Source organism: Morone saxatilis, unplaced genomic scaffold, assembly GCF_004916995.1.
Source record: "Morone saxatilis isolate NCDOM2014 unplaced genomic scaffold, NCSU_SB_2.0 Contig10, whole genome shotgun sequence".
NCBI lineage: Eukaryota > Metazoa > Chordata > Actinopteri > Moronidae > Morone > Morone saxatilis.
In genome coordinates, this window is record NW_023339652.1 from 3,802,902 (window position 1) to 3,827,735 (window position 24,834).

The window sequence follows — 24,834 nt, forward strand, 5'->3', positions numbered from 1 at the left end:
TTGGTTTAGTTTCAAGTTTAGAAAGAAGTTAGTTATTAAAAAAAAGATAAACGTGCACGGTGAACATGTGGTAATGTTACTGACTGCTTATAGTTAAATAAAGACATATATAAGTAAAAAAAACACTACTCTACTACTCTTTTATATTTTGGTTTAGTTTTAAGTTTAAAAAGAAGTTAGTTATTAAAAAAAGATGTGCACATAGACTTGGAAAACATATTATTAGTGTTAAAAATATGCAATGCTTTAAACATATCCATGCATCCGGCTGCCTTTAGAGCCCACTGGCTTGTTTACCATTAAAGAACCCGGATGAGCACATGAAGTCTGGCATGAGCGCACTGACCTCACGCGTCAACGTGCGTGTGTGTGTGTGTGTGTGTGTGTGTCACTGTAGTACTGACGCACTTCATATTAGAAATCAATTGTGCAGTTTAATAAAGGCTTTAAAAAACACTTGCCTGAAGCAGCAGCACCTTAAAACACTGTAGAGGAGCTTTACTGGGTATTCAGGCGGGCTGGGTTATAATTAAAGTGCAAATTATAGCTTTAATCTGCAAAGTTTAGCCACATCTCACGCTTGCTTTGACGTGTTGTTGGAATCGAGGCTCCACTGCCCTTAATTCAAATAAAATCGGAACCATTCGTTCATATCTTGCACTACTCTGCAACTGCTCTGTAACTTCCTGTTTTCAGTTTATTATATAAACAAAAACAAATGTGTTTATCACTTTATTTTCTGCCTTGTGTCCCGTGTAAAGCTTTGAATTGCTTTGTTGTTAAAATGTGTTTCACAAATAAGCCTTACTTTACTTTTTGAGCCAAGATGTCATAATATTACTATTTATGTGTTTATAAGTTGCACGAATATATTTCAAATGTATTATTATCATCAGTATTATTAGAAGTAGTCGGACCACGTAATCTTATTTTCTCTATATTTGGTGTTTTTTTAATGTCTAAATAAGAAATGCGTCACAATATTCTCTTACATAAAATGGTGTGTAATTATGCAAGATAGAAAACACAGCCAAGGACAGAAGAAGTAGTACTTTACTGTGACCACTGAGTGTCAGTATAACATCATGCCACTAACATCCTCTTCTATATCTGACGATAACTTGATGTAATTCATCCATATATGATCAAATAGTGGAGGCTGCACTTTTTTTCTTATGTTTTTTACACTTTATTGGCCAATATTTCCCACAAACGCATGGTGTTAAGGTAATAAACCTATTATTTTTCATCATTATTGTTGTTGCATAATAGTATAACAATACATTATACAAAAATTCAATATAAGTCATAGTTAAAAAGTGCCAAATGTACAGTCATTTAAGCACAAAATACATATATGCAATTTTAAAACAAGCAAAACAAGCGTAACACAGCGTAAAGCAATATACTGGAAACATAATCACACAATGCACTTTACATAAAGTCTGAAAAACCCACAAGATTCAATGAACTGCCAATTAAAAAACGTGACTGTACAGCATGACTAAAGAAGCGTGTTTATATGATGCACTCACTCTGCTGGCAAAATACTAACAATCTATCATCTTGCTGGGAAAACCATGATCATTTTGCTGTTACCAGGCAACCAACGCTTAATACGCGAGGACAAGCTTTGGAGGACCACGGTGCGTGTAGAGAAGCAGCTGACAGCTGCCCACCTCCACCGCTCTCACCTTAGTTAGTCAGCAAGATATGCTGCATTGCATCAAGAGCTCGTGGCAAGACTGCTGGAAGATGAACTTGGCTAATGTCACAGACACCTGGTTACATATAAAAACTCTTTATATGTAGGAGTTTAATCAGCTATTTTCTCTATGGAGAAATCAGAATCTCCCTCTGTTGACAGTTAAATAATTCAACAATCAGTAAACAAAAAATCTTCCCAAACAAGTTTTTCTTACCCAAAAGAAAAGTTTCATCCAGTTTCCTTCAGAGGCCCAGTGTGTCTCCATGTAGAGGGTCTTGGCATAAATAAATCAACCCAGATACATCCTGCAGTGTGGTGATGCTATTGTTGCATTTGTCAGCCAAACAATGACACTAAGACACAGGCGTGATTTTGTTTTACACCTCTCCCTGTCAGTCACTCTGCAAGAGAGTGGGCGTCACATCATTGCTCAAAAAACATTCCAGTGTAGTAAGTTTTTTCCAGCTCTGGCATTGGCTAGTGCAGTGTCATGCTAAGAAACTATGAAAGGGCCTCTGGCAACGGCAGGCAGTGTGGACAGATGGTCGGTCCAGCTCAGATGTACAAGGAGAAGCCCCAGCAGAATGGATGAATCATCATTCCACCAACTGTTCCTCTCAGCACGTCTTCAGGATTCGACTCACTCGCTCTTTGTTTGACAAAAAAATTGTGTATTTTGGGAAATAAATCAACAACATCATGATGAAGTGACAGTAAACCTTTGAAGGAGGCCTCTTTTTGTCACCGGATGTTGCTGGATGAGGTGTCTCTGACCTCAAAAAGCTTGATGTGCTTTAATCTGTAAAATATTTATAGGGATCTGGCATTAAAGCTTGAGGTGTTCCTTTGCTGCAGACTCACTTTCACTTATTACTTAAAATGATCACTAGTGGAAGATAAAAGGCCAAAAACTGCAGGACCTTGCCATTCATAAAAAACAAAACAAAAACGTTCTTTTTCATAACAGAGGTTCATTCAGAAATCTTGTTTTTGGTCCAGATTCCAATAATAACAATTAGGTCAAACAGGATATTGTTAGCTGAACACAATGGTAGAAAATGTTGATTCAAGAAGGACAATGAATTTAAAAAAGGCACCTGACAATATTGTGGTTAAAATGTCTATTTGTGGAAATAAATGGCACAAGAAGTGCACCTTTCCTTCTCCTGCAGAGCTGCTATAGGACTATGCTGCTATAAATAAAAGCAGAGTAAACAACTGCATGACCTCTAGTTACTGAGAACAAATGAGGTATATTAACAAAAAGGCACTGTTCCTGTCTGTGCCCCCTCCCAACCATTTACTCTCTCTGACACTGTATTTTATGTGGTGAAGTTACAATAAAAAAAGGTTGGATATGTTTGTTTTTATCCTCTCTGTTGTTTCACGCCATTGGTCCATACCCCCCCACACACACAGACACACACACACACACACACACACTATCCACAGAGCATTTCCACCATGTGTTTTCCCAGTGGGGATCCAGCTACACGACACTGCAGCTTCAAGACGACAAATAACAGATTGGTTGGCTACGGCAGTTTACGTGGGTGTCTTCTGATTCTGCAGCTATGTATCACCAGCACCAGGTATGGCCTCTGCTGAAAGGTAGCAGGCAGGTTGTACGTGTCAGTCACAGCTGATGGAGACGCGGATTGGCTTGTTTCTGCCCGCGGGGCTCCAGGCTCCACCTCTCCATCGGAGCCCTGCCTGCGCTGCGCTTGTTGCAGTGAGCGCGGAGGGTTTGTGCGCTCTCGGGTTACGCGTATGAAGTTGTGGACAGGAGGATATCTGACACATCCAGACACTTGGAGACACAGGAAAGTAGAGGCTCACTTCTTCACGTTTCACTCTTTAATCTGCGGAATACAATTAAGCCCTCGGACAGCGGCTGAGGAAAAAAAAAAGAGAGCAAGAAAACGAGTTTGTGGCATTTAATTGAGAGACCAAGCATACCCAACAGTATGCGGTGCAGTTATGGCAGGCAAGGGTAAGACAGTCGTGAGGACGCTGGAGGATTTAACGCTTGATTCTGGTTATGGTGGAGCCGCGGACTCGGTCAGGTCGTCCAGCGTGTCGCTGTGCTGCTCCGACACGCATCAGTCCGTCTCGCATGGGGGCAACTGCTGGCATCTGACCGAATCCATGCACAGCCGACAAAACAGTTTGGACACAGTCAACACCGTCCTGGCGGAGGACACGGAGATACTGGAGTGCTCGGGTCAGTGCGCCAAGCTGCCCGAGCTGGAGGACGTGCCATGGAGCCTCGGCGAGGTGGAGGGCGCACTGAGGAAAGACGAGGAGCTGATGGTGGGAAACCCGCCACCGGAGGTCTTGGCGCGGCTGTCGGCTCTCATCAGCCGCGCACTGGTGCGGGTGGCCCGGGAGGCGCAGCGGCTCAGCCTGCGCTACGCCAAGTGCACCAAGCATGAGCTCCAGAGCGCCATCAAGGTGGTGCTCTCATGGACCATCTCCGTCAACTGCATCACGGCGGCTCTCAGCGCCCTGTCCCTGTACAACATGAGCACCGGGGACAAGTTCAGCCGAGGCAAGTCGGAGCGCTGCGGGCTGGTCTTCTCCGTGGGGAAGTTCTTCAGGTGGATGGTGGATAGTCGGGTGGCCCTCAGGATCCACGAACACGCTGCCATATACCTCACCGCCTGCATGGAGAGTCTGTTCAGAGAGGTGTTCAGCCGCGTCCTGCGCAGCGCGCTGGTGGAGAGGGACAACGGGATCCCCAAGTTTACGCTGGAGTCTCTGGAGCAAGCCATCAACAACGACTCGGAGATCTGGGGTCTGCTGCAGCACTACCAGCACCTCATTTGTGGCAAGAATTCAAGTGGTAAGAAACGTTCAAAAAGAAGGAAAATGTGTTTCCCAATCAGTGATTATTTGATTGGACACTCTTTTGTCACATTGGTTGTCCATTGCCAGGGGCTTATGTGTGTTTTGTGTACTGACCACCCACAGTATAATCCACCATATAAGACTATAAATCATGTTGACATGAAGTGAAACACCACTCAATTCAAAGGGTTGTCCATGTGTTCCAAGAAATATCTAGAAACAAGTGGCTGCACCTTGAGAATGGTGACTCAACTGGGACCAGTGAGTCTTGATTGAAGAAAACACACACAAACATGTTCCTCCATGTCAAGTTTGAATGATTCTCTTTGAGCACAATATGATTATAAATCTGACTATTTGATTGAGAAGATACTTTCCTCAGTGCACAGAGTGATAATCTGCTTTGTGTAGCAGGGTTGGGAAAGTAATATGACTATAAACTGTGCAATTATGCTGCAGAATAACCACTGCTTATCTAGCTGGTGTAATTGCACTCCCAAACAAAAGGACGTGACAGCTTCCTTGAATATTTATTACCCTCAGCTTATACCTCAAGGCCCACCTCTGGAACAGGATCTGTGTAGCTATGGCAGCTATAGTCAGAATAGGTATTTATGATTGAAAAAATATCAAACACACTCCACCTTTCTCTGCCTTTGAAGCTACTGTGTCCTCAGACTTTCATTAGGAATGTAAATGATTGTTTATGATATGGAGTGAGCCTCTGGGGAGTGCATACAGTAGGTGATATGTGAGTCGTGATTTTTTTTGCAGGAGCAGGATTTGTGTTTATATTGTGTGTGCTGGCCTCGTTGGTAATGCTATTACTGTCTCACTCCAGAAGGTGTAAGCTGTCAGTGTGGGCTGGCCCTCTTATCCAAAGCCCTGAATGAGTTGGCTGAAACTATAAAGCAGAAGGGACTTGAAATGTTATTCTTCAGCTGAGAGCCAAACTAGGCCGCGCAATATTGACCAGAAACAATCATATTGCGGCTCTTTTGCTAATTGTTTCAGCGTGATTGTTTTTCTCTCAGCACTTCTGAGACTCGTGGATGAGCTGTTCCTTGGTGATAGCACCTGGAAAAGGTTGTTACAGGAGACATCGATCTGAAATGGGTTCCTCAGTGATTTGGCGTGATTAGAAATTCAATGTCATGGATTCAGGGTTTTTTTCTGTAATGCAGACCCTTCAGCCTCTGTCATGAAAAACAATACAGCCTTTTTCAAAGCAGCCATTTTGAGATGAAATAGCAGGGTAAACAAAAGCGTTAACAATGATACTAGTTTATATTTAGTGTGTAGCAGAGCATCTTTAGTGAGCAATAGCAGCACCCTAGCAGACTTGGTTTGACCTGAATGGAGCAGAACCTTAATGGGTATCATTGCCAACACCTGTGTTTACCCTACTATTTCATCATGCTGTAAAAAAAGTTAATTTTCAAGCAAAAAATTACAGACATTTTGATGGTTCAAGCTTCTCAAATGTAAATATTTGCTGCTTTCCCCTCATTCTATGACATCATGAACTGTAAATATTTTAGTTTGAAACAGTCGGTTGTACAAAAAGTAACCTTGAATTAGAAATATTGAGAAAGGAAATGCCGATCAGAGTTCCTCAGAGGCAGAGGGGACATCTTCAAGTGTTTTCTTTTGTCTGACCAACCGTTCACATTTGAGGAACTAGAAACTGAAAATGTTTGTCATTTGTGCTTGGAAAAAAATCAAAAAGTGTTGCATATTCATTTTCTACCCACTGACTAATTGTTACAGCTGGATGTGGGATGAGAAATTTTTTTTTCTCATCCTTTAATCACATTGACAACATTGAGATATGGCCTGGGTGATAGATGCTGCACACAACTGCTTCCTTATTGTCCTGAAATTGCAGCTGAGAAACAGGTACTTTTCTCTCTGTAGACAGGATGCAGAGCCAAGCATGCACCCCCCTCCCTTCCACTCCAACCCAAGGAACGCATCATTTCCTGATGGTGCAGAGGAGGCTACAATTTGCACTCACACACAAGAAAAGCATGATGTCATTCTGTCACAGTTAGGAAGGCAAAAAAATGTGAGGATTTTAAAACTGTGCTCTTTTTATCTTTGTGACCCAACATGTCAAAGAAGCGGTATCCGACCTATCAGACCCCCCGGGGGTGAAAACATTAACCATCCTTCAAATCAAACACTCATATGGTTGCAATATCTCCATGTAGTTTTGAGCAAACAAAGCGAGGAATAAGAATGAGACTATTCTGGGAGAGCCCTTCTGGTAGGAAACATGGTCTCCTGTTTAAAATTTCACCTGGGGAACAAAAGCAGCGCAGCACATAATGACTAAATCCACGATGCTCTGCACTCCCACTGACCATACGTGACAGCCTCTTTGCTCTGACTAACGAGCAGAGCTAAATGGAGGCTTTTTCTCCACTTCCTTTGTTTTCAGTGGTACATGCTGCTGTCCAGCCTGTACATTATGCTTATTTTCCGGAGTTCTGGCATTTACCATTGCACATAAAGAGACTTGTGCAGATTGAAGATGCACACATAGGCGGTTCATGTATCTTTCATGGAGGTTTTTGATTAGTAACACTCATTCTGATACAAGCAACGGCTAGTTTAACTGTCTACAGGTGGAGATATGTTTTCAGTTATGAAATGACAAAATCACTGTCCCTTTCAAAATGACTCATATGAATGTTTTTTTAATCTGGGGCACATTGGCAGGATGACATTGTTGCTCTCTGAAATTACTCAAATTACAGAAACGATTCACGTGAGTGTTTTCTGATATGCTACATCTATGGTTAAGGTCTGGTTAACTTTAGGCAACTAAAATTACTCGGGTTGAAGGAACAAACGGGAGACGGTAGCCGTGCTCGCCCCTGACACACTTTATTAATCCGACGATCCACCTCAACTTCCTTTGTAGGAGGTTTTGCAGCACTATAACAATGCCACACTACTTCCTCCTTTAATTCTAAGAAAGAACAGTCATTGTTCACGAGAATTGTCCCCATGTTAGGAATATTTTGTTATATAATATAATATTTATTATTTTATGAGTTTGAACAAACATCAAACTGATACTTAAGGTTAATAAGGTTTCAATTCTAACACCCAAGGTTCAATTCAAGTCTTCTGCTATGATGTAACCGTCACTCACTGGACACGTTTCTTATTTAGCTATGACTAAAACCACCCAAACTGCTGTGGTTACCCAACTGTAACCCCCACCTTAAACTTGACTGTTACACATGGGTCTAGGTCAAGGTCACCCACTTTTTGGCAGCACCTTAAAGCAAAAATACAACGACTATCACTGTAGTTAAGCATGTAAAACCTGAGAAAATAGCAGCTACGTGTGTGTGCATATAGCACTGGTGAAACATTAGCTATTACTCAGCCTGTGTAGCTGTATTGATTAAAACAGAAGTGTATCTGTTCCATCAGGTGCGTGTGAGACGGATGACTCGAAGAGGTTGAAATACGTTAAAATCCCATGGTTGTATTAGAAATTGATGTGCATCAACTTGTCTGGACACGCCACTGTTCGATTTACCAGCAATGACGTGGTTCAACTTGCCAGAAAAGCAACAGTTTTATTATATTTGTCTCCTGGCTACTGTACCTTGTCTGTATATGTGCCATGCATAAAGGGTGCTATATGACATGACGCACTTTGCCAAACTTTTTGGTGAGATATTGGGTGTCTCCTGAGGCGTAATTCTCAACAAGGATTCACCGTGTTTGACTCTCTCTTGTCAGTCATGTTGAACCACCTTATGACAAGTGACATCAGAAACAAACAGCACGGTCACCGGCTTCCAAACCTGCCGGGGCGGCATTTAAATTTGGGATCCCGAATGACTTGATTGCATCTGATTATGTCTGTCATTTGCCGTGACCTTCCCCAAGGAACTGATCCAACCTCCGCAGGACAGATGACACAACATAATGGAATTGCATAGCCTGCTATAGTCAGTTTATTAAATTAGCAGTGGGGAGTCTGTTCTCCCTCCTTCTTCACTCTCTGTCTTTCACACCATATTTCATTGTGTTTTCTGCTAGAGGGCGGGCTGGATGTTTGCATATTTATTTTCCACTGTGGTTTTTAATAAGCTCAGCTCATAACCACATGATTCTGGCAAAGGCCTTTTGTTGTCCATTCTGTTATTATTTTCAGCCTGTCCTTCCCCTCCTTGGGGTGGACCCGCAGATGAGCTGACAGATTGCTGTCATTCTGGTGGAGATGCGAGCACCCGGGCGGGCAAGCTGGTTTGTGATGGATTTCTGTGTCACGGTAATTTCATAAGACCAAAGGCTGCACCCACACCCCTCCACCCCAGCTTCATTTTCAGCAATGATCAGCGACTGTGAAGTTATGTGAAGTTGTTTTCGAGGCCAAGATGTATTTTATGAGCTGCATCCGTCTCTAGTTTTCCCTCCATGTTAGTGGCTTGTGAAAATATTGACTTTCATTTCATATGCTTCTCAGTGATTTCACTGGAAGGGATTCCAGAAAACACCTATAACTTTGCTCCGGGCATGTGGGACCGGCCCAAAGTGTTGTGGTTTTATTACTTCCATGTCATTGGAGCGTGGATCCCCTTCCATTTTCAGAAAGTAGGTGAAAAGCACTGGGTCAGGATGAGATAATGAGAGGAGTGTGAGAGCGGTGAATGCTTAATGTTGTGAGCGAGTAAAGTGCGGGAAGAGAAACCAGGCTGGAGTGTCAGCTAGAGGAGGTGGTTGTGAGGGGGCACTGGCGCAGGTCCCTCAGAGATATAATTATGCAGCTCCCTTTAATTAACACTTGTGCTTATCTGGTAGTCATTAAGATTAGGAATTAGCAACAGGAAACACCAGGGAGCTGCAGAGAACAAAGATGATAATTCCTCTCATTCATTTTTAACACCCGAAGTTGTGCAAGTCTACGTTGGCATGTTTCATCTGATCGGTCTGTGTGGTCGAGATAAAATGTCTTCTAGAGATTCAGACCTGTAGGACTTTCCTTGCCGTGCTTCCTTACTGAATTGCGAGACAACAAAACCTGTTGTGTCCCGGATGTCGACTCAACACTTAAAATAGATGCTTGCAAAATGGCATTTACCATATTGGCTTCTAAGGGTTTTATCCCATCAAAAAAGGACAAAAGTCTGAATAATATCCTGACTGAAACTGGATTTTTAAGATGACAAATATCTAAATTTTTATTTTTTAAATCTGAAAATGATTTAGTGGCTACTTTTTGTATGTACACCTTTTTGCCTTGGTGTGAGGAGCTCAGAAATCCTATTTATTATTATTTTACACAGACTTAAACAAATAATTTGACAAGAATACATTTTAGATACACAAAATAAGCATATCAGTTCATACATTGATACAAATGTCCACTAATGATTGTACATTTGTCCACTCAGGTGATGGTTAAAGTTACAGGAAGTAAAGAGGAAGATAAGCACCTAATTTCAGTCAGCTAGCTAGCATTAAAAATGGACATTAGAAAATGTTTCTCATGTGACCCAAAGACTGCTCAGTAGGAAGACAAGATGTTGAGGCAGCTAAAGAATATTTAGGCCCCGAATAAGTGCAACAAGCCAGGAATATCTGCTGGGTTCAGAGCTATCCATCAGCGCCAGTGAAGCTAACACCTTAGCGGCTGAATGGTTCAACAAAGACGCTTGCTGCCTTCAGCCAGCTGTTTAAAACGGTGAATGAAGTGATACTGTGTGTCTGCTGTGCTGTAATGTGCTCTGTGTATTTGTATATGGTACATAACATTAGCTCCAGTTTGTAAAGATAAGATAAACCCCTTTTACACAATCCTGAAAGACATTTTTTAACCATTTGGATTGAAGAATATTATTTCCGCTGCACAATAATAAGAAAATTTAACCCAAGCTGTGCCTCTATTTCCTGTGTGTCTGCTAAACTTGGACTGTACAATAAAAAAGATGTTAGCCTGCAGAGACAAATTGCTATTGCTTATTTTCTACAATGCATGAATGTAATAATATTAATATTAATATAGCTATTGTACCTGATTATACAGCACTATAATTGAGCTTATGTGTTGTACAAATCATTTCTGGCTAAATAATCCAGTCAAACTGGGGGTCAGTATTGTGGCTGTAATAAGATAAAAGTGCATTGGACACACACAGGCTGTGTTTATCTTTAAGTGTTGTCTGGTAGCAATGTAAGAAAGCACAAAGGACGTCACATATGTGCAGTATTTTTGTCTCTCTTTACCCTTTCCTACCCTTTTTGTATTTTCACACCCTGATCACGGCCGTGTTGAAAGACATTCCGGCGCTGTTGTGTCTAATCAGTTCAATCTGTTGACCCCTGACCCCGTGCTATGGCTGTGAAGCCAGTACAACAGGTGGCCGTTTGGTATTTGGAGTGTGTTTGATGAGACCTCAGCGGGTGAGGAAGGAATCAATGGAAACAATGCTGCGATGTCAAATTGACCTAATTGTACAGTCCAAGTTTGGAAAATCCGACATCCAACATGATGCCACAGTGAGTTTAGATGACGCATCCTGAAAGTCTGGAGATTCACCCGGCTCCTTTTGATGTCGAGACAATTTGTGTGACAGTGGCTGTCAGAAGATGCTCCGCTGTTTGATGTTATCTGTCAGCGTATGCAAACTTAATACAACAGCTATATCCTTGAGGGGCTCATGAAGCACCGTCGGTTGCTTTAATTTGAACTTTGCGCTATATTCTTTGAAAATTAGCTTTTTTTCTGCTAGGAGAGTCACAGTAATGCCAGAGGATGATGGTACACAAGATTCCCCAAAGGGGTCATTTCACCCAAATGACAAAATAAAAGCCCAACACATTTTATGACTTATAGCACAGATGGGGTCTGGCCATGCAGAAAGTTTCGTTTTACTTTTGATTTCAGATCATTTTCAGGACATTTTTTGTTGTTTTTCACTTCTGCTGCTAGAACTAAATGAAAAAGGGGTTGAACTTATTACTGACTTTAGAGTGATTTGTTCCTTTATTTGCTTTGAAGGGTCAGTTTAATTTACATTTAATTTACACAGTATCTGAATACTGATGAAAACTGTTGTATTTAATTCACTAGAAAAGCCACAAGAAGACATTTCAACATTTGGTTATTTCATCTTTAAATGGTTTGTCATCATCATCATGTCAGCTACTATTTATACTAGGAATTACATCTGTACTAAACAATTTCGTACATCCTTAATTTACATTCAAGGCTTTCTATCACAGAACGTATAAGCTGGCAACAACATTTCCTTCCCTAACTTTAACTATTTTATTAGCTTAACTCCATCAACCATAGTTTATTTACCCTAACCAGGGTCTTTCGGTAGTGTGGGCGCCATGCACAGATGTTGTAGAAAGTGAGAAAATGAACGACTTTTGGATTATGGAGAGCCACTATAGGTTGTTTTGACATAAAGACACGTTCACCCCCATTAAGATGTCATTAGAAACCTCAGAGATTTTTATCTCAAAACCTTGACACATGAAACCAAAACTATCTCCATGGCCAGTAGACAGCAGTCCCAAGTCTCTAAAAACACTTTTAGTTGAGCAGAAGTGAAATTTCTCTTTGATTTAGAAATCAAAAGTGAGACTTTATCGAGCTGCCGTGCTCTTGTATCACACAGTCTGCGATGCTGTAAGGTTTGGTGAAACCCACATGGTATACCCTGTCAGCTATACTGTATGTTTTCCTTCCTGTTAGGCGTCTCTCGGTTGTTCTTTGAACTCTGGTAATGTTGCTTTTGTCACACCTTAAGCACAAACAATGTTTTTTGGGGCTCTGCAGCTCACAAGACTCTTCTTTGTGCTTTTTAGAAAACAATCCCAGTGTGATATATTTTTTGTGCAATAAAACCCAGCTGGACTTAAGCAGTCACTGCAATTCTTAGAAATCAGACACCAATATCAAGACTTCTGAGAAAACACAACTATGACTAAAGCTATTGACCGGATTTGAAACTCACAAATTATGACATGAGTCAAGCTATTGAGCGGCTGTGTTTGTCTTTCTTTAATACCAATCTCATTCTTGGATGAGGAAGGAGGATGTTGGTCTAACAAAAAAAAAAAAATCACATCCTCTGACACTCATTTATGGAGTCAGTGATTGTTTTTTTGTCTCTCTGGGACTTTTCATGATTGCTTTTTGAACTGTTGGCCAGTACACAGACGGTGTCACTTCAAAGTGTTTGTAATGCTGTGTGGTTAGTTTTTCTCATGCTGTCAAAGAGGGGAATTTTCAGCTAGAATCAACAACAAAAAAAATTGGCATCACAAAAGCTTCGTGTAGGCGCTCGTGAAAAAGATTTTGGTCAGAAGAAAAATAAAACTGACTGATTGCCCTCTTGAGTTTAATGTCTCATTAAATCAGTTGTTAGGAAACAAATGAGTTACGTAGGATGCAATCATATCATTTCAGCAATATATTCAAGTTTGGTTTGGTTACTCATTAGTACCCAGCACTTGTGCTGTTGAATTATGCAACCGGTTAGATGACTTACATTGTTCCAGCTTCATGTGAGTTACTTTTAAAAGTAGCATGCATCAATCAGAACTCCCCCCCTCTTCCATGCTTATTAACCTCCCCTTGCTATTATTTCACACACTTACTACAAGCTCCTGGAGTTTAAGTTGCTTATGTGAAGAGAAATGTATTTAAATCAGAAACAACCTGTATTCTGTAGCCTTCCCTCCATTTGAATGCTTCGCTCTGAGTGCTCGGCTTCACTTTGTATGCGGCTGTTGACTCCGGTCTCTCCACTGACTGTACTTCAAAATGAATGAAACTGACAGATGCTTATCTCGCCACTGACTTCTTCCCTCCAGACTGTTTTTCAGCTTATCCCTCCTCACACGTCCCTTCAAGTCGAAATGAAATTTGACGGTTCCTGTGTGCACATTTTTATACGAGGAAATAAAAGCGAGGATGAAAGTGTGGCTATTGTGCATGTTTTCCAAAGAGGCCTCTTGGGTGTGTTTTTTCCTAGTGGTGGAATTAAACTAGGTACATTTTCTCAACTTAAATGACCACTGTGTGAGATTTTGTGGTATTCAGCAGTGTAGTTGCAGATTGCAACTCCCTCTCTTCACCCTCTCCTTCTGAAGACTAAAGGCCAAAGGCGACCCGCTCTCTCTGTAGATACAAACGTCTCATTCTAAGGTAACAAAATTCTTATATTCAGGTGATTATACACTAATGAAAACATACTTATGAATATTATATTCCATCTATGCCATTGGATCCTCATAAGTGTTACACAATAGTCCTTTATGTACTGATTCAAGGTAATTACTAACCATATTTCATTTAATGCAACCCTATGCTTTATATTGCTACTCCACTACATCTCAAAGGCAAATATTGTGCTTTTTACTCCATTAGTCTGACAGCTTTAGTTGCTAATTACTATTTTTCATACCATTCCTGTCCATTGAAGACCATGTATATCCCAATATAGTGGTTTTAAATCTGAATATTTCTGATAAACTCCTCCAATATGTGAAAAGTCAAGAGAATATGACAAAATTCTCCTACTTCTTAAGCTAAAAACAGCCCAACCCCTTTGCATTGCCACAAAAGCTGAAAACAGGCCTGTTTTTCTGAACTTTGTAAGAGAAACCTGGTTCTCACTGGACAGCGACAATACAAACATATGGTCATTTTATAGATATATAGATATATGATGCATTGCTGTAGATTAAAGTAGTTAAAATGAGCTCAACCAACCAATAAACATCTACAGCAATAAAATGCAACATAAACATTAACGCAGCAGTGCTAATAATCCATAAACATCATACATAATAGTAAAACACTGACAGTTAGACACTACTGGTTTTGAAGTGTCCACCGCTGGCATTTCCCATGACAGAGACTAACTGACATCCCAGAGCCGACGTTGCTAGGAAACGAGCTTTCAACTTCAGTGACTACCTGCTGATTGCAGAACTTCACAGCCAATGAACATTGATGAAACACTTTTTTTTTTTACCCCTTTTGCCTTTGCAGTACCCGTGGAGCTGAATTTAGCTCGTCTAGCTCGCTAACGTTACCACTGAGTGCCATTAGACGTTTTAGACTTTTCATTCATGTTATTTCAAAACCTCCTGAGTCATTGGTAGCTCCCCACACACTCAGTGTTGGGTTTGTCCTACATTAGAGAAAAGAGGACGATTGATAGTTGCTGAACCTTTTTTCTCATCACTTTTCCAACAAGCCAACAATGTACGAATATCAATTTAAGCCGTCTGTCCTTTAACGGCATTCAACACTTGAAAACATACCCCCCATTCCCTCCATACCCTCCCTCTCTAAGCCCATCTTCCCCTGCTGTAGCAGCCTTTCATTCTGCAAACTAACACCTCTTCTTCTCTCCAGTATAGACTCGGTTTCCTGTAAATTTTATGAGAACTTCCTACAGAAACAGGAAGTCTTTTATGTCTCTCTCCCTTACCCTTTGTACAAAGTCTTTTATGTTTTTGCTTGTGGTGGCTCAGAGAGCCTCTTCGGGTTGACCTCAGCTTGTCTGTAGCTTTTGTGCTGACGCCTTCCTGCAGGGTTGCACGTTGGTGGCTCACGTTTGTCTTCAATGTGATAGTTAGCTAACATCTCCCGGCAGCCCCCGATAAGCGCAGATTACCACAAACTATAACATGATTACTTGGCTTTCACTAGTCTGTCCCTCGTGTTCTAGCAGTGATTAAAGGCTTTGCTAGAATCAACAAGAAAGGTTTTTCAGTTATTTCAATGCGTGTCCATATTTATGCAAGACCAGAGACGAAATGCACTTTTCCTTTCATGTGTTTTCATTTTAATTCTCACATTGACTTCTGATGGAAAAACAATCTAACCAAAGGCCAATAACCTTTTTTTGTTTATTTTTATTTGGATGCAATTTAAGTGCGGATGAGCTGCAATAAGTTGGTTTTAAAGGATCAAAAAGAGATTAAAAGCTGAATGTTAGCATTTCTACCAATTTGGTGATTTCATAAAAAAACACCTCATATCTGACATCTTTGAGCTCATGTCCAGTAGTGACGGATCTCCTTCACACAGTTTTATTCAGAGGCTTACTAAGCATACATAATTTGTCGCTCTACATTGAATTGTGCAATGCTTGTGTAATAACTTGTAAGTTATGTACCAAAAGGAGCCTCTAAATACTGCATACAGTGAGTCTCCTCTTCCAGTTTACAGACTGAAAGCAACTGTTTGAATAACTGCGAGGCTACGCCGTTTTTAATTTTACTCCGCTTCTGGTTTATTGATCTCCTTTAAATCAACTTAAGTACACGTTGATTTGGCTGAAATCACAGCAGTTTATAGGCAGTGATAAACAATGATTTGATTAGTCATTCGACACCAAATTAAAGGGTAATTTTGGTATCTGATCATCTCAGAAATGATTTTACTGAAGTGCTGCATTCAAAAGCAGTCTGCAGTATTATGGTGGTATTTTCTGGAATCAGTCTAAACAGGAACAAACTAATCTACAGGCTGTCAAAGGGAAAGTGAAATTTGGACACCAGTATACTTGATCTGGTCTGAATCGAATAGCTTACAAATTCACTGAGTAAATACTGTAAAAATGCATACGATAGCCTTCTAAGTATGTAATTTAGGATCTTATGTACTTCACAATATGCACCTAAGAAGTATTATAAATGAGTTTGAATCCAAATTCTCAATGTTATCATTCATTGGGTTTGAATTAGGTGTGGTTATACGTCTGAGCCAACTCCTAGCTTGTTTGAAAGGGCTGTCTCAGGCAAAATCAAGTGGTAAAAATATTCTAGCGTACACTTAAACTGATGTTTTTGTTATCTTGGCCTTTTTTTAGGTGGCTAAAATATGTTTTTTCTGCTGCCCTGCCCCCTGTCCTCAGGAAGATGTCATTAAAAATGGGATTTAACTAAACCTACTTGATAAATGGTTTGAACAGCAACATGAAGAGTTTTTTAAAAAGAGATTTTTTTGATAGTTATAAACATTTATTTTCACTCAGATTTGTGTCGGTGCTCAATGAGACACTTAACTTTCATATCATTATTCAGCTCTGAAGTGTTAGTGCTTAGTTTATTTTGTCACATATAAATATCTGTGTTTTGTGAATTTCGACTATATTTGACATTGTTTTTAGGGCTTAATATAATCATCTTTTTACATTCTGTGGAATTGTATTAGGACAATATGATTATGTTGTGTTTCTACTGAATGATGTTTCATATAAAAAAACTACAAAATAATTTAAATTAAAGTGACAAAATTAGTTTTCACAGTTTCAGACGTATCCCTCAGCTCATATCGAATGGTTAGGGTTACTGCATTAACAATTAAAACAATTGATGAATGAATTGATGAATGTAAATATTCATGTAGTGCATTTCCAGTACGGAAAGGTCCTTCTCATGTTTTTATTTCCACAGTTACACCCACAAAGTGAGAAAAGGACAGGTGGAGAATAGGGACAAAATGTTGCACTGGTCAGTAAAGTGGACGCAGATAAATAGAGCCTCCGCGTCCTCGTGTTCGCCGAGCTGCAGGGTTTCGGTGTTACATCCCGACAGGACAGGCGGCTTCTACTCCATGCCATTACAGCACTTAATTAATGAGGGGTGAGTGCGGGATCAGTTTCTGGCTGTTCCCAGGTGGTGATGGGAAATTAGGCTCCTTGCTCTGGGGAGAACCATCTGGTGCCACAGTGGCACAAAATAGGCCAGTGATAGGGATGCTGAGCATTCTGGGTAACGGAGTTTAGAGGGAATACCCTTTGTGATTAAGACCCACACTCCTACTAAACTGGGACTTGAACACATCCTCCCCTCTTGTTCTCCATTGTTTGTCGACTCTACCACTTAATCCTCACTTGACAAGTGCAAACGCCAACTCGCAGAGCCGGCAATAACAAAAGGAACTCCATTTATTTTTGTTGTTTGAAAGCCCACAGTTACATAAGCCGTTTCTCAATGACTGCTCATTGAGAAACGGCGACAGCGACACAGTCCCACTACAGTGGTCCTGACATTCGGAGTTGCTCACAACTTGACTCATGGGAAGATGTAGCAATTTTGCTCCCTGCTATTGTGTAGGCAGGAACACTTCCTCCCACTGACATGAAGCATTTCATAACGGTTACAAGATAGACGTTAAAAGAGAAAGCTACAAGGAGAACTTCTGCTCTGTGCAATCAGTGCATGGTTGCTGCTCTCACCAGCTCCCCTTGGTGACTTTTCTCCTCAAATCTTTGCCTGTTTACTTGCACCGAGGATATTTAATTAGACATTGAATGCCATCTCAGACTGATCTCTTGTCGTCGTCCTTGTACTAATTGCTGTTTGCTTTCCCAACGAGGGCAGCTGTATTGTATTCTAAAGTGAGGAAATGACAGCATGTCGCAGCAAGAGTGAGTAATGAGTGAGTAATAAGAAGACATTTTAAAGTTATGCAGGTGCATTTGACATTTATGTGTTTTTGAACTACCAAGGTTCTCTGTTTTCATAGAAAGTGACGGTAGTGGGTCACTCGGGGGGGGGGGTTAAAAATGTGGTTAATATCCTTAAATTGCTTTAAAAACACACCTGGCTGCATTAGCTGCCCCAACACAGTGACATTCAATCTACAGAGCATGTCATAAGAAAACACTAATGCCAGTCTTTGAACAGCACTTTCAACCTGCTAACAACATATTGTGTTTGGAGGGAGCACTGGAGGCGATAAATGGATAATTGTGGTGGTTTGTGTTCAGTTTATTGATCAGGTCTGAATGCGCTATATTGTGTAAGACGTTTCTTATGAAATCAATAGACAGCAGGGATCTTTGAGGGAAAATGCAAACAAGAAGTGCAACTCCACCCCCGCAGTCCAAAAAAACAGCTCCCAGGACTCAAATAGAGCATTTTCTTAGTGAAGTTGAAAGTGAAACTCAAGGATTTATTGGATAGAATATGAATTCATGTGAAACAAATATTTCCTTCAGTTTGTTGCCAAGCTTGGTTCTTCTGTTTACACAATGTCTCCTAATAGGTGTGTACACCCACAGCTTTAACATGTTATTGCATAATAACAAACTAAGATTATCCCCTCTGTGGTTCTACTTTGCTATGCCACCTGTCTGGTTGGACAAGCTTTGCGTCATCCTCTGGTCCTTTGGTCGACGTGACAGACAAGTAGAGGCACAGTGGGGTGTAGACAGGTTGTATCCCAGCTCTTGTTTACCCAAACCTGATTCATTGCCCATAACCAGATTGCAGCGGGCGTGCAGGCTGACACACATAGAGGCGTCTGGAGACACATTGGCACCTGTGCGTGTTTGCATTACTGTACCTGTTGGAGTGTCAGGTGATATGGTGTTAATACTCACAGCTACATAATGGTTTTAAACTCTTTTCTGAACCTCAAATCAATCCTACTCAAACTCAAACTTTAAACTCAAGTAAAGGAGTGACAGTATTTCCGTTCTAAAGGCCTTAAACACCATGTGGTTTCCACTAAAGCTTTAAACTTAGCTTTTAAAGTAAGTATTATTCTCTCCTTTCATACTGTTTTCCTCTCCTTTCCTTCTCCTTCCTTCTGCATCTTGCAATCCCCGCTCTCATTAACAGTGAATGAAACAATGTAAATATGGCAACTGCCTGGAATAGTCTCATATTCAGAAGGAAGGCCTTTCCAGCGTTAACAAAAATGTAGAAAATGTTAGGTCAGAGATGCGTTGGGAATCTAATTAAAACACGATATGGCCAGATCATGTACGGTAGCTCCGTCTAGCATCTAAATGTAAATCTACACTCATTTAATGCTGACGCTGATTGATATTATGCTCCATAATACCCTGAATAAGACCCCAAGATACTTGAACTCGACTCACCCCCAACCCTCTTATCCTGGAGGGAGAAATCTACCATTTCCTGGCAGAGAACTTAAAGGACCAGTGTGTAGGATTTAGGGGCATCTAGAAGTTATAGATTGCCACCAACTTTAAAACGGGTACAGTAGAGAGAAACTACTGTCCGTTCTACTGTAGAAACATGGCGGTTCAACATGGCAGACTCTGTAGAAGAGGACCCGCTCTCTCTGTAGATAAAAACAGCTCATTCTAAGGTAACGAAAACATGACAATTTTTATTTTCAGGTGATTATACACTAATAAAAACATACATATGGTTATTATATTCCATTTCTGCCAATAGATCATCCTAAATAAACCTTTAAACTGTAAAGCTTAAACTGTTAACTGTTAAGAAGGTTATGAGTGCCAGTAAACAATGCTGCATTGTCACTCCTTGTTGCTGCTGCACCCATGTGTAACAAAGAAAGATTGTGTAAATTACAGTATCAGGCCTGTTTTTGTTGGACGTAGTAACACATTTTCACAAAGCAGTCTCATAACATCATCATTTCATAACATAAACAGAGAAAAAAGTCTCTCTCTGAAAAACTCTCTGAAGTGTGTTAAACAGCTTAAATTTAAGCCAGCAAACCCAACGTTAAGTGCAGAGATAGGTATTCATGCATATCCTACAATGCCAAGTTTATTCACGCAAGAACTCATTCACCTATGCAAATACACACCTACACGAGGCAGCAGCATGATACCGTTATACCTGCGTCCACACACTCAAAGTAGATAATCCTCAGGCTTCACAGCAGTAGATTTTTTTTCCCACACTCCCTAAACAGACACACAATCTCATCAGTATCCACAATCCATCGTAATGTCCCAGGGGCTGCCTGGTACCGTCATCAAAATACAGTTTTTTGGCTTGTTTTGCGCCTATGAATGCATCATCAGGGGGGTGGTAGCATCTCCCTGACCTGCATTTTGCTCAGTGAAAGCTCATTTTAAATGTATGAGTCAGACTGAGTCAATATGAGTATGCATAAAATCTACTCTGAACTACAAAATATCAGGGTCATTTTTCTGTCTTTCAATAGAACATCAGAAAAAGCGAAAAAAATCACAAGAGAAAATCCCCAAAATCCCAGTGCTGAGTCTTCAAATTGCTTGTTTTGTCTGAGCAACGGTCTAAAACCCAATGATATACAGCTTCCAATGATGTAAAACAGATTTTGACACACATTTGGTACTCAGTATTTGGCATTTACAGTTGACTAATGAATTAGTCCACTAATAGCTTCAGCAATAGAAATGATCGTGCTATTGAGTCGAAGCTCCTTTTTGTAACAGTCCACAATCTTTGTCCCACAAATCTTTAAAAACACTTCTCTGAGTTGTCTGCTTCTCTTTATCATCATTAGCTCTTTTGTGATTATTGTAAATTAAATTATGGAGGCATAACAGCTCACGATTCAATACATCAGTGTAATTTTAATGCCTCGCCTGGAGCCTCGATGTATCATACCAGTGGTCTCGCCTCTAATCATTTTGCAAATCATGCTGCAGTGTTTTAGAAATGTTTGAAATCAGAGAACATGCTCACATAAAGGCACATTAATTGCTTGATTGTTTGGGGAAACATTTATTATGTTGCATATTCAAACTTTAAATTTGTGTTGATTCTGGCGACCCCTGTGGACAAAAGTGGAAGTGTTTCCACCACCTAGGTTTGTCTCATTTCAATGGGAATCTATGGCAGGTTGTAGTGGCATTAATGGCCGATTCACCCCCTCCTCCTGTTCATTTTGATAGATTTTTGGGCACGATCAGACGAGTCAAATGGACCAAACTATAATACGCATCCGAATTGTGCTTTGACGCCTGTGTCTATTCTATGAAGATAAAGGCTATGAGATGTTTCTAGGCTAAGAATTAAGAGTTAGAAGTATTATTTAAAAATATTTCTGGTACAATCATTTAGAGTATGTGTGTTCGATGGAGCTGAAACTGGAAATGTTATTGATTCAACTGGTTAACTCCCACTGTTTCTATTTGCATCTTATTTTCAGTAAGTCGCTGCAGACTTTCACATCTTAAGGTGACTCAAGATCACTTCCTTTAGGACTTTTTTTTAGCATTGAAAAGTTGTCCGTCTTCTTTCTGGTTCTCTCTCTCTCCCTCTCCCTGTTGGAAGTCGATGGCTGTGAAATTGCCCAGGAAACATCAATCATGCCTTCATTTGCCGGGCTTCCCCCAGCACCCCCCATGCCACCACACCACCACAACCCCCAGCCCTCCTCCTACCCCTGGTTGGCTCTCAGGGGTTTTTCGCCCTGGCTGTTGGTACACTGCTATCATTTTGAGTGCTTTCTCCTCCGCATAAATCCCTACATCCTCATGGGGGAAAGAGAGTGAGGCCGATAGAGTGGTCTGATATAAGTTCTCTTTAGGAGGGAATTGGCTCATCCATGTTTTAGTGCAACACGGTGCTATTATATTTGTGTTTAGAAACCTAATTCCAGAGGTTAGCCAGTGTTACAGAGGGGAGAGATGTGGCAGACAACGGAGATTTCCCCTGTTGGGAGCTTGATGTCAGATTTGAATTTATTTATTTATTTTTAAAAGCCCACAAAGGGAAAACTATTTGAAAATACATCAGGCTGTAAATGTTATCGCATGTGGTAGTAAATTAATATCCTATGCTGTGTGTTTGTCCTTGAAAATATAGGGATTAAAAGTAAACAAATAATAAATAAATATATAAAATAAAACATAAACAAACAATGAAAAAGTAAATTAAATAGGTATTTTAATATCATAAAAATGAAACTAATAAATGTGATAAATAAACAATAAAAATAAAGAAAATAAATGATAAATAAATATAATCAAATAAATATTATAATACTGTAATATAAAAATAAATAATACATTCAGTAAAAATTAAAAACAAAACATTTAAAAATTATAAATAAATAAAGAAAAAAGATATATACACAAATAAAAATAAAATAAATGATATAAGTAATGTATTATGTTAAAATAAATTAAACTAATATCATATAATTTATACTTTTTTATTATTAATAAATTACTATAAAAAAATAATAAATACATATAAAAACTAAAGATTTTACTAACTTTTTTGTAAATAACTTGATGAATAAATAAATATAACAATAAACAATTAATAAACCCCCCCAAAAAAACCCAAAACAGCCAAAACAATCTGATGAATATTAAAAAATAAATAAATAAATGCAGCCATAAAACTGCCTGTTTGCATTCCCCTCACTTATGAAGAGCTAAAGAGCGAGCTGTCTGTCTCTTATAGTTTCATCACTGCGGAGAGAAGACAGCGAGCTGACCAGCCCCAAATAATTCCAGTGTTTATAGCGAGCTGTCAGAAAGGTGACACAGGAGACAAATAATGTGATCCGACAGAGTAAATTATATGCAGAAGAGGGTTTACTGTGTGATAGATGGAGGAAAATGACGCTCCCTGCAGCCCCTGCTGCTTATTTTCAAGCTTGGAAATAAATATGCTGCGCCTCCCCCCCCCCCTCCCTCCTCCTCTGCGTCCTTTCACATTACTGCTCAGTTTATAAAACTTTTATGTTTGTCATCATTTTATTTGTATGTATGAGAGATCTTTAGCATGACAATACATCTTTGGGACCCAGATGTACTCAGAGACCAATTTCTGCCTTTACTGTGAGAGTGTCCCAACTGTCCGCCGCTCTTTGTTGTTGTTATTGTGTGTGTTCATCTGTGCATCTGCCTTCACGCCCCATACAAATACTGCTCCGTCAGACTTTTTTTCTGCGGCTGACACCATTAATCACTGAAGTATACACACAGATACACAAAAAAGCCTGATGTGCATTCAAGTCCCCCAGGGGAAATAAACAAGTGTTCCTCTGTGGAGAAAAAAAATGACAAAGAAATCAGCTCTGATCACCTTTTCTTTTTTCGTGAATAAACCAAACGTGGAGACTCGAGCAAGTGTCTGAAATGTTCTGCTAGGGGTTCGTTTCTTTTTGTCTGTGGAGAAATCTGTAGAGGAGGATTAATTGAAAATACACTCCTGTCACATTCAAAGATTGTTCACACTCGAGATGACAGATGAAAATGTTTCTGTCGCAGAAAAATGAAGCCGTTCACCCCCGAAGGCTCATCAGAGGGATAAACGCTCCTTTTGATCCAAAACAGGAAGAGTTGTATGTGTTGGTGGGAATGTTTGAAGGTTTTTGTGCTAGATTAATTTAGGCATTAAAGGTTTGTTTGAGACAGTAGAGGATTATACTTGATGTGCAAGTTGCTTTTATCGTTTTAGCTGTGTGTTGTATCTATATTGTTGTGGTTTGTGTGTGTGAGATTGGCAGCTTTTCTTCTATTTTAAATCACTATAAGTTGAATATTTATGAGTTTTGGACTGTTTAAAGAGCAATTATTTGGGCCCTGCAGTTGTGATGGACATTCTTCACAATTTTCTGACATTTTATGGACATTTCTTAAGATGTCTAGAGGGGAAAAAGGAAAATAAAACTAATATATCTTCATCAGTGGTGGAAGAAATATTCAGATCCATTAAATCCTGCACTGTAGAAATACTGCATAACAAGTAAAATTACAGGTTTAAGCTTTTTAATTTAGTAAAAATACAGCAAATAAACTATAAAACAAAAAAGTATTCATTGTGCAGAGTGAGTCCTGTCAGTGTGTTACATTATTATATTATTGGATCAGTATTATTGATGCATTAATTGTTAAGCAGTACTTTAATGTAGTAGGCAAAGCTTAAGCTAATTGTAACTGCTTCATATGCTGTTGGGTGTAATTTATAACATTGCATCACACTGTATGAACTGATTATATGCTTTGTATTTAATTATTCAGTCTGAAAGGTTATAATTAAATACATATAGTGGAGTAAAAAGCACAATATTCCCCTCTGAAGTGGTGTAGTTAAAGTATAAAGTAGTAACAAAAATACAAATTCACAAAGTACACCTTTACTTTACTTGAGTAAGTAAGTAAAGTGCTTTGTTTAATGTGCTTTCTACCACTGGTCTTCATTAGAGTGCAGAAGAGACAAATACACATACAGTAGAATAGAACTTTTGTCAAAAGGCAGAAGCTCAAACAAGATTTTTTAGATCTTTTATTCTCTCTTAAGTTTGTGGTCTTTGATCTCAGAAGCACCTGATCCAGCTGCTGCCAGATGTGTCACCTGATTTTTAAGACATATGTCTGGCGTGCTTTCAGAATGACTTCAGATTTAAACAAACAAGCTACCAAGGATGACACAACATCTCATGATTTATTTCCACCGTGACCCTTGACCACATGGCAGTCACTGGTGTGGTGCTGGTCATGTGTGTGTGTGTGTGTGTGTGTGTGTGTGTG

General features: G+C 39.8%; 1 protein-coding gene across 1 annotated transcript in view; it reads left to right on the forward strand.

Annotated features, from left to right (window-relative positions):
• Positions 1-3,236: 3,236 nt before the first annotated feature.
• Positions 3,237-24,834, forward strand: part of LOC118341182 (ankyrin repeat and BTB/POZ domain-containing protein BTBD11-A) — a 181,719-nt gene continuing 160,121 nt past the window's right edge. The window contains exon 1 of the mRNA XM_035679384.1: positions 3,237-4,553. Coding sequence (XP_035535277.1) covers positions 3,689-4,553 — 865 coding nt within the window. The 5' untranslated portion in view covers positions 3,237-3,688. The remainder of the gene's footprint in view (positions 4,554-24,834) is intronic.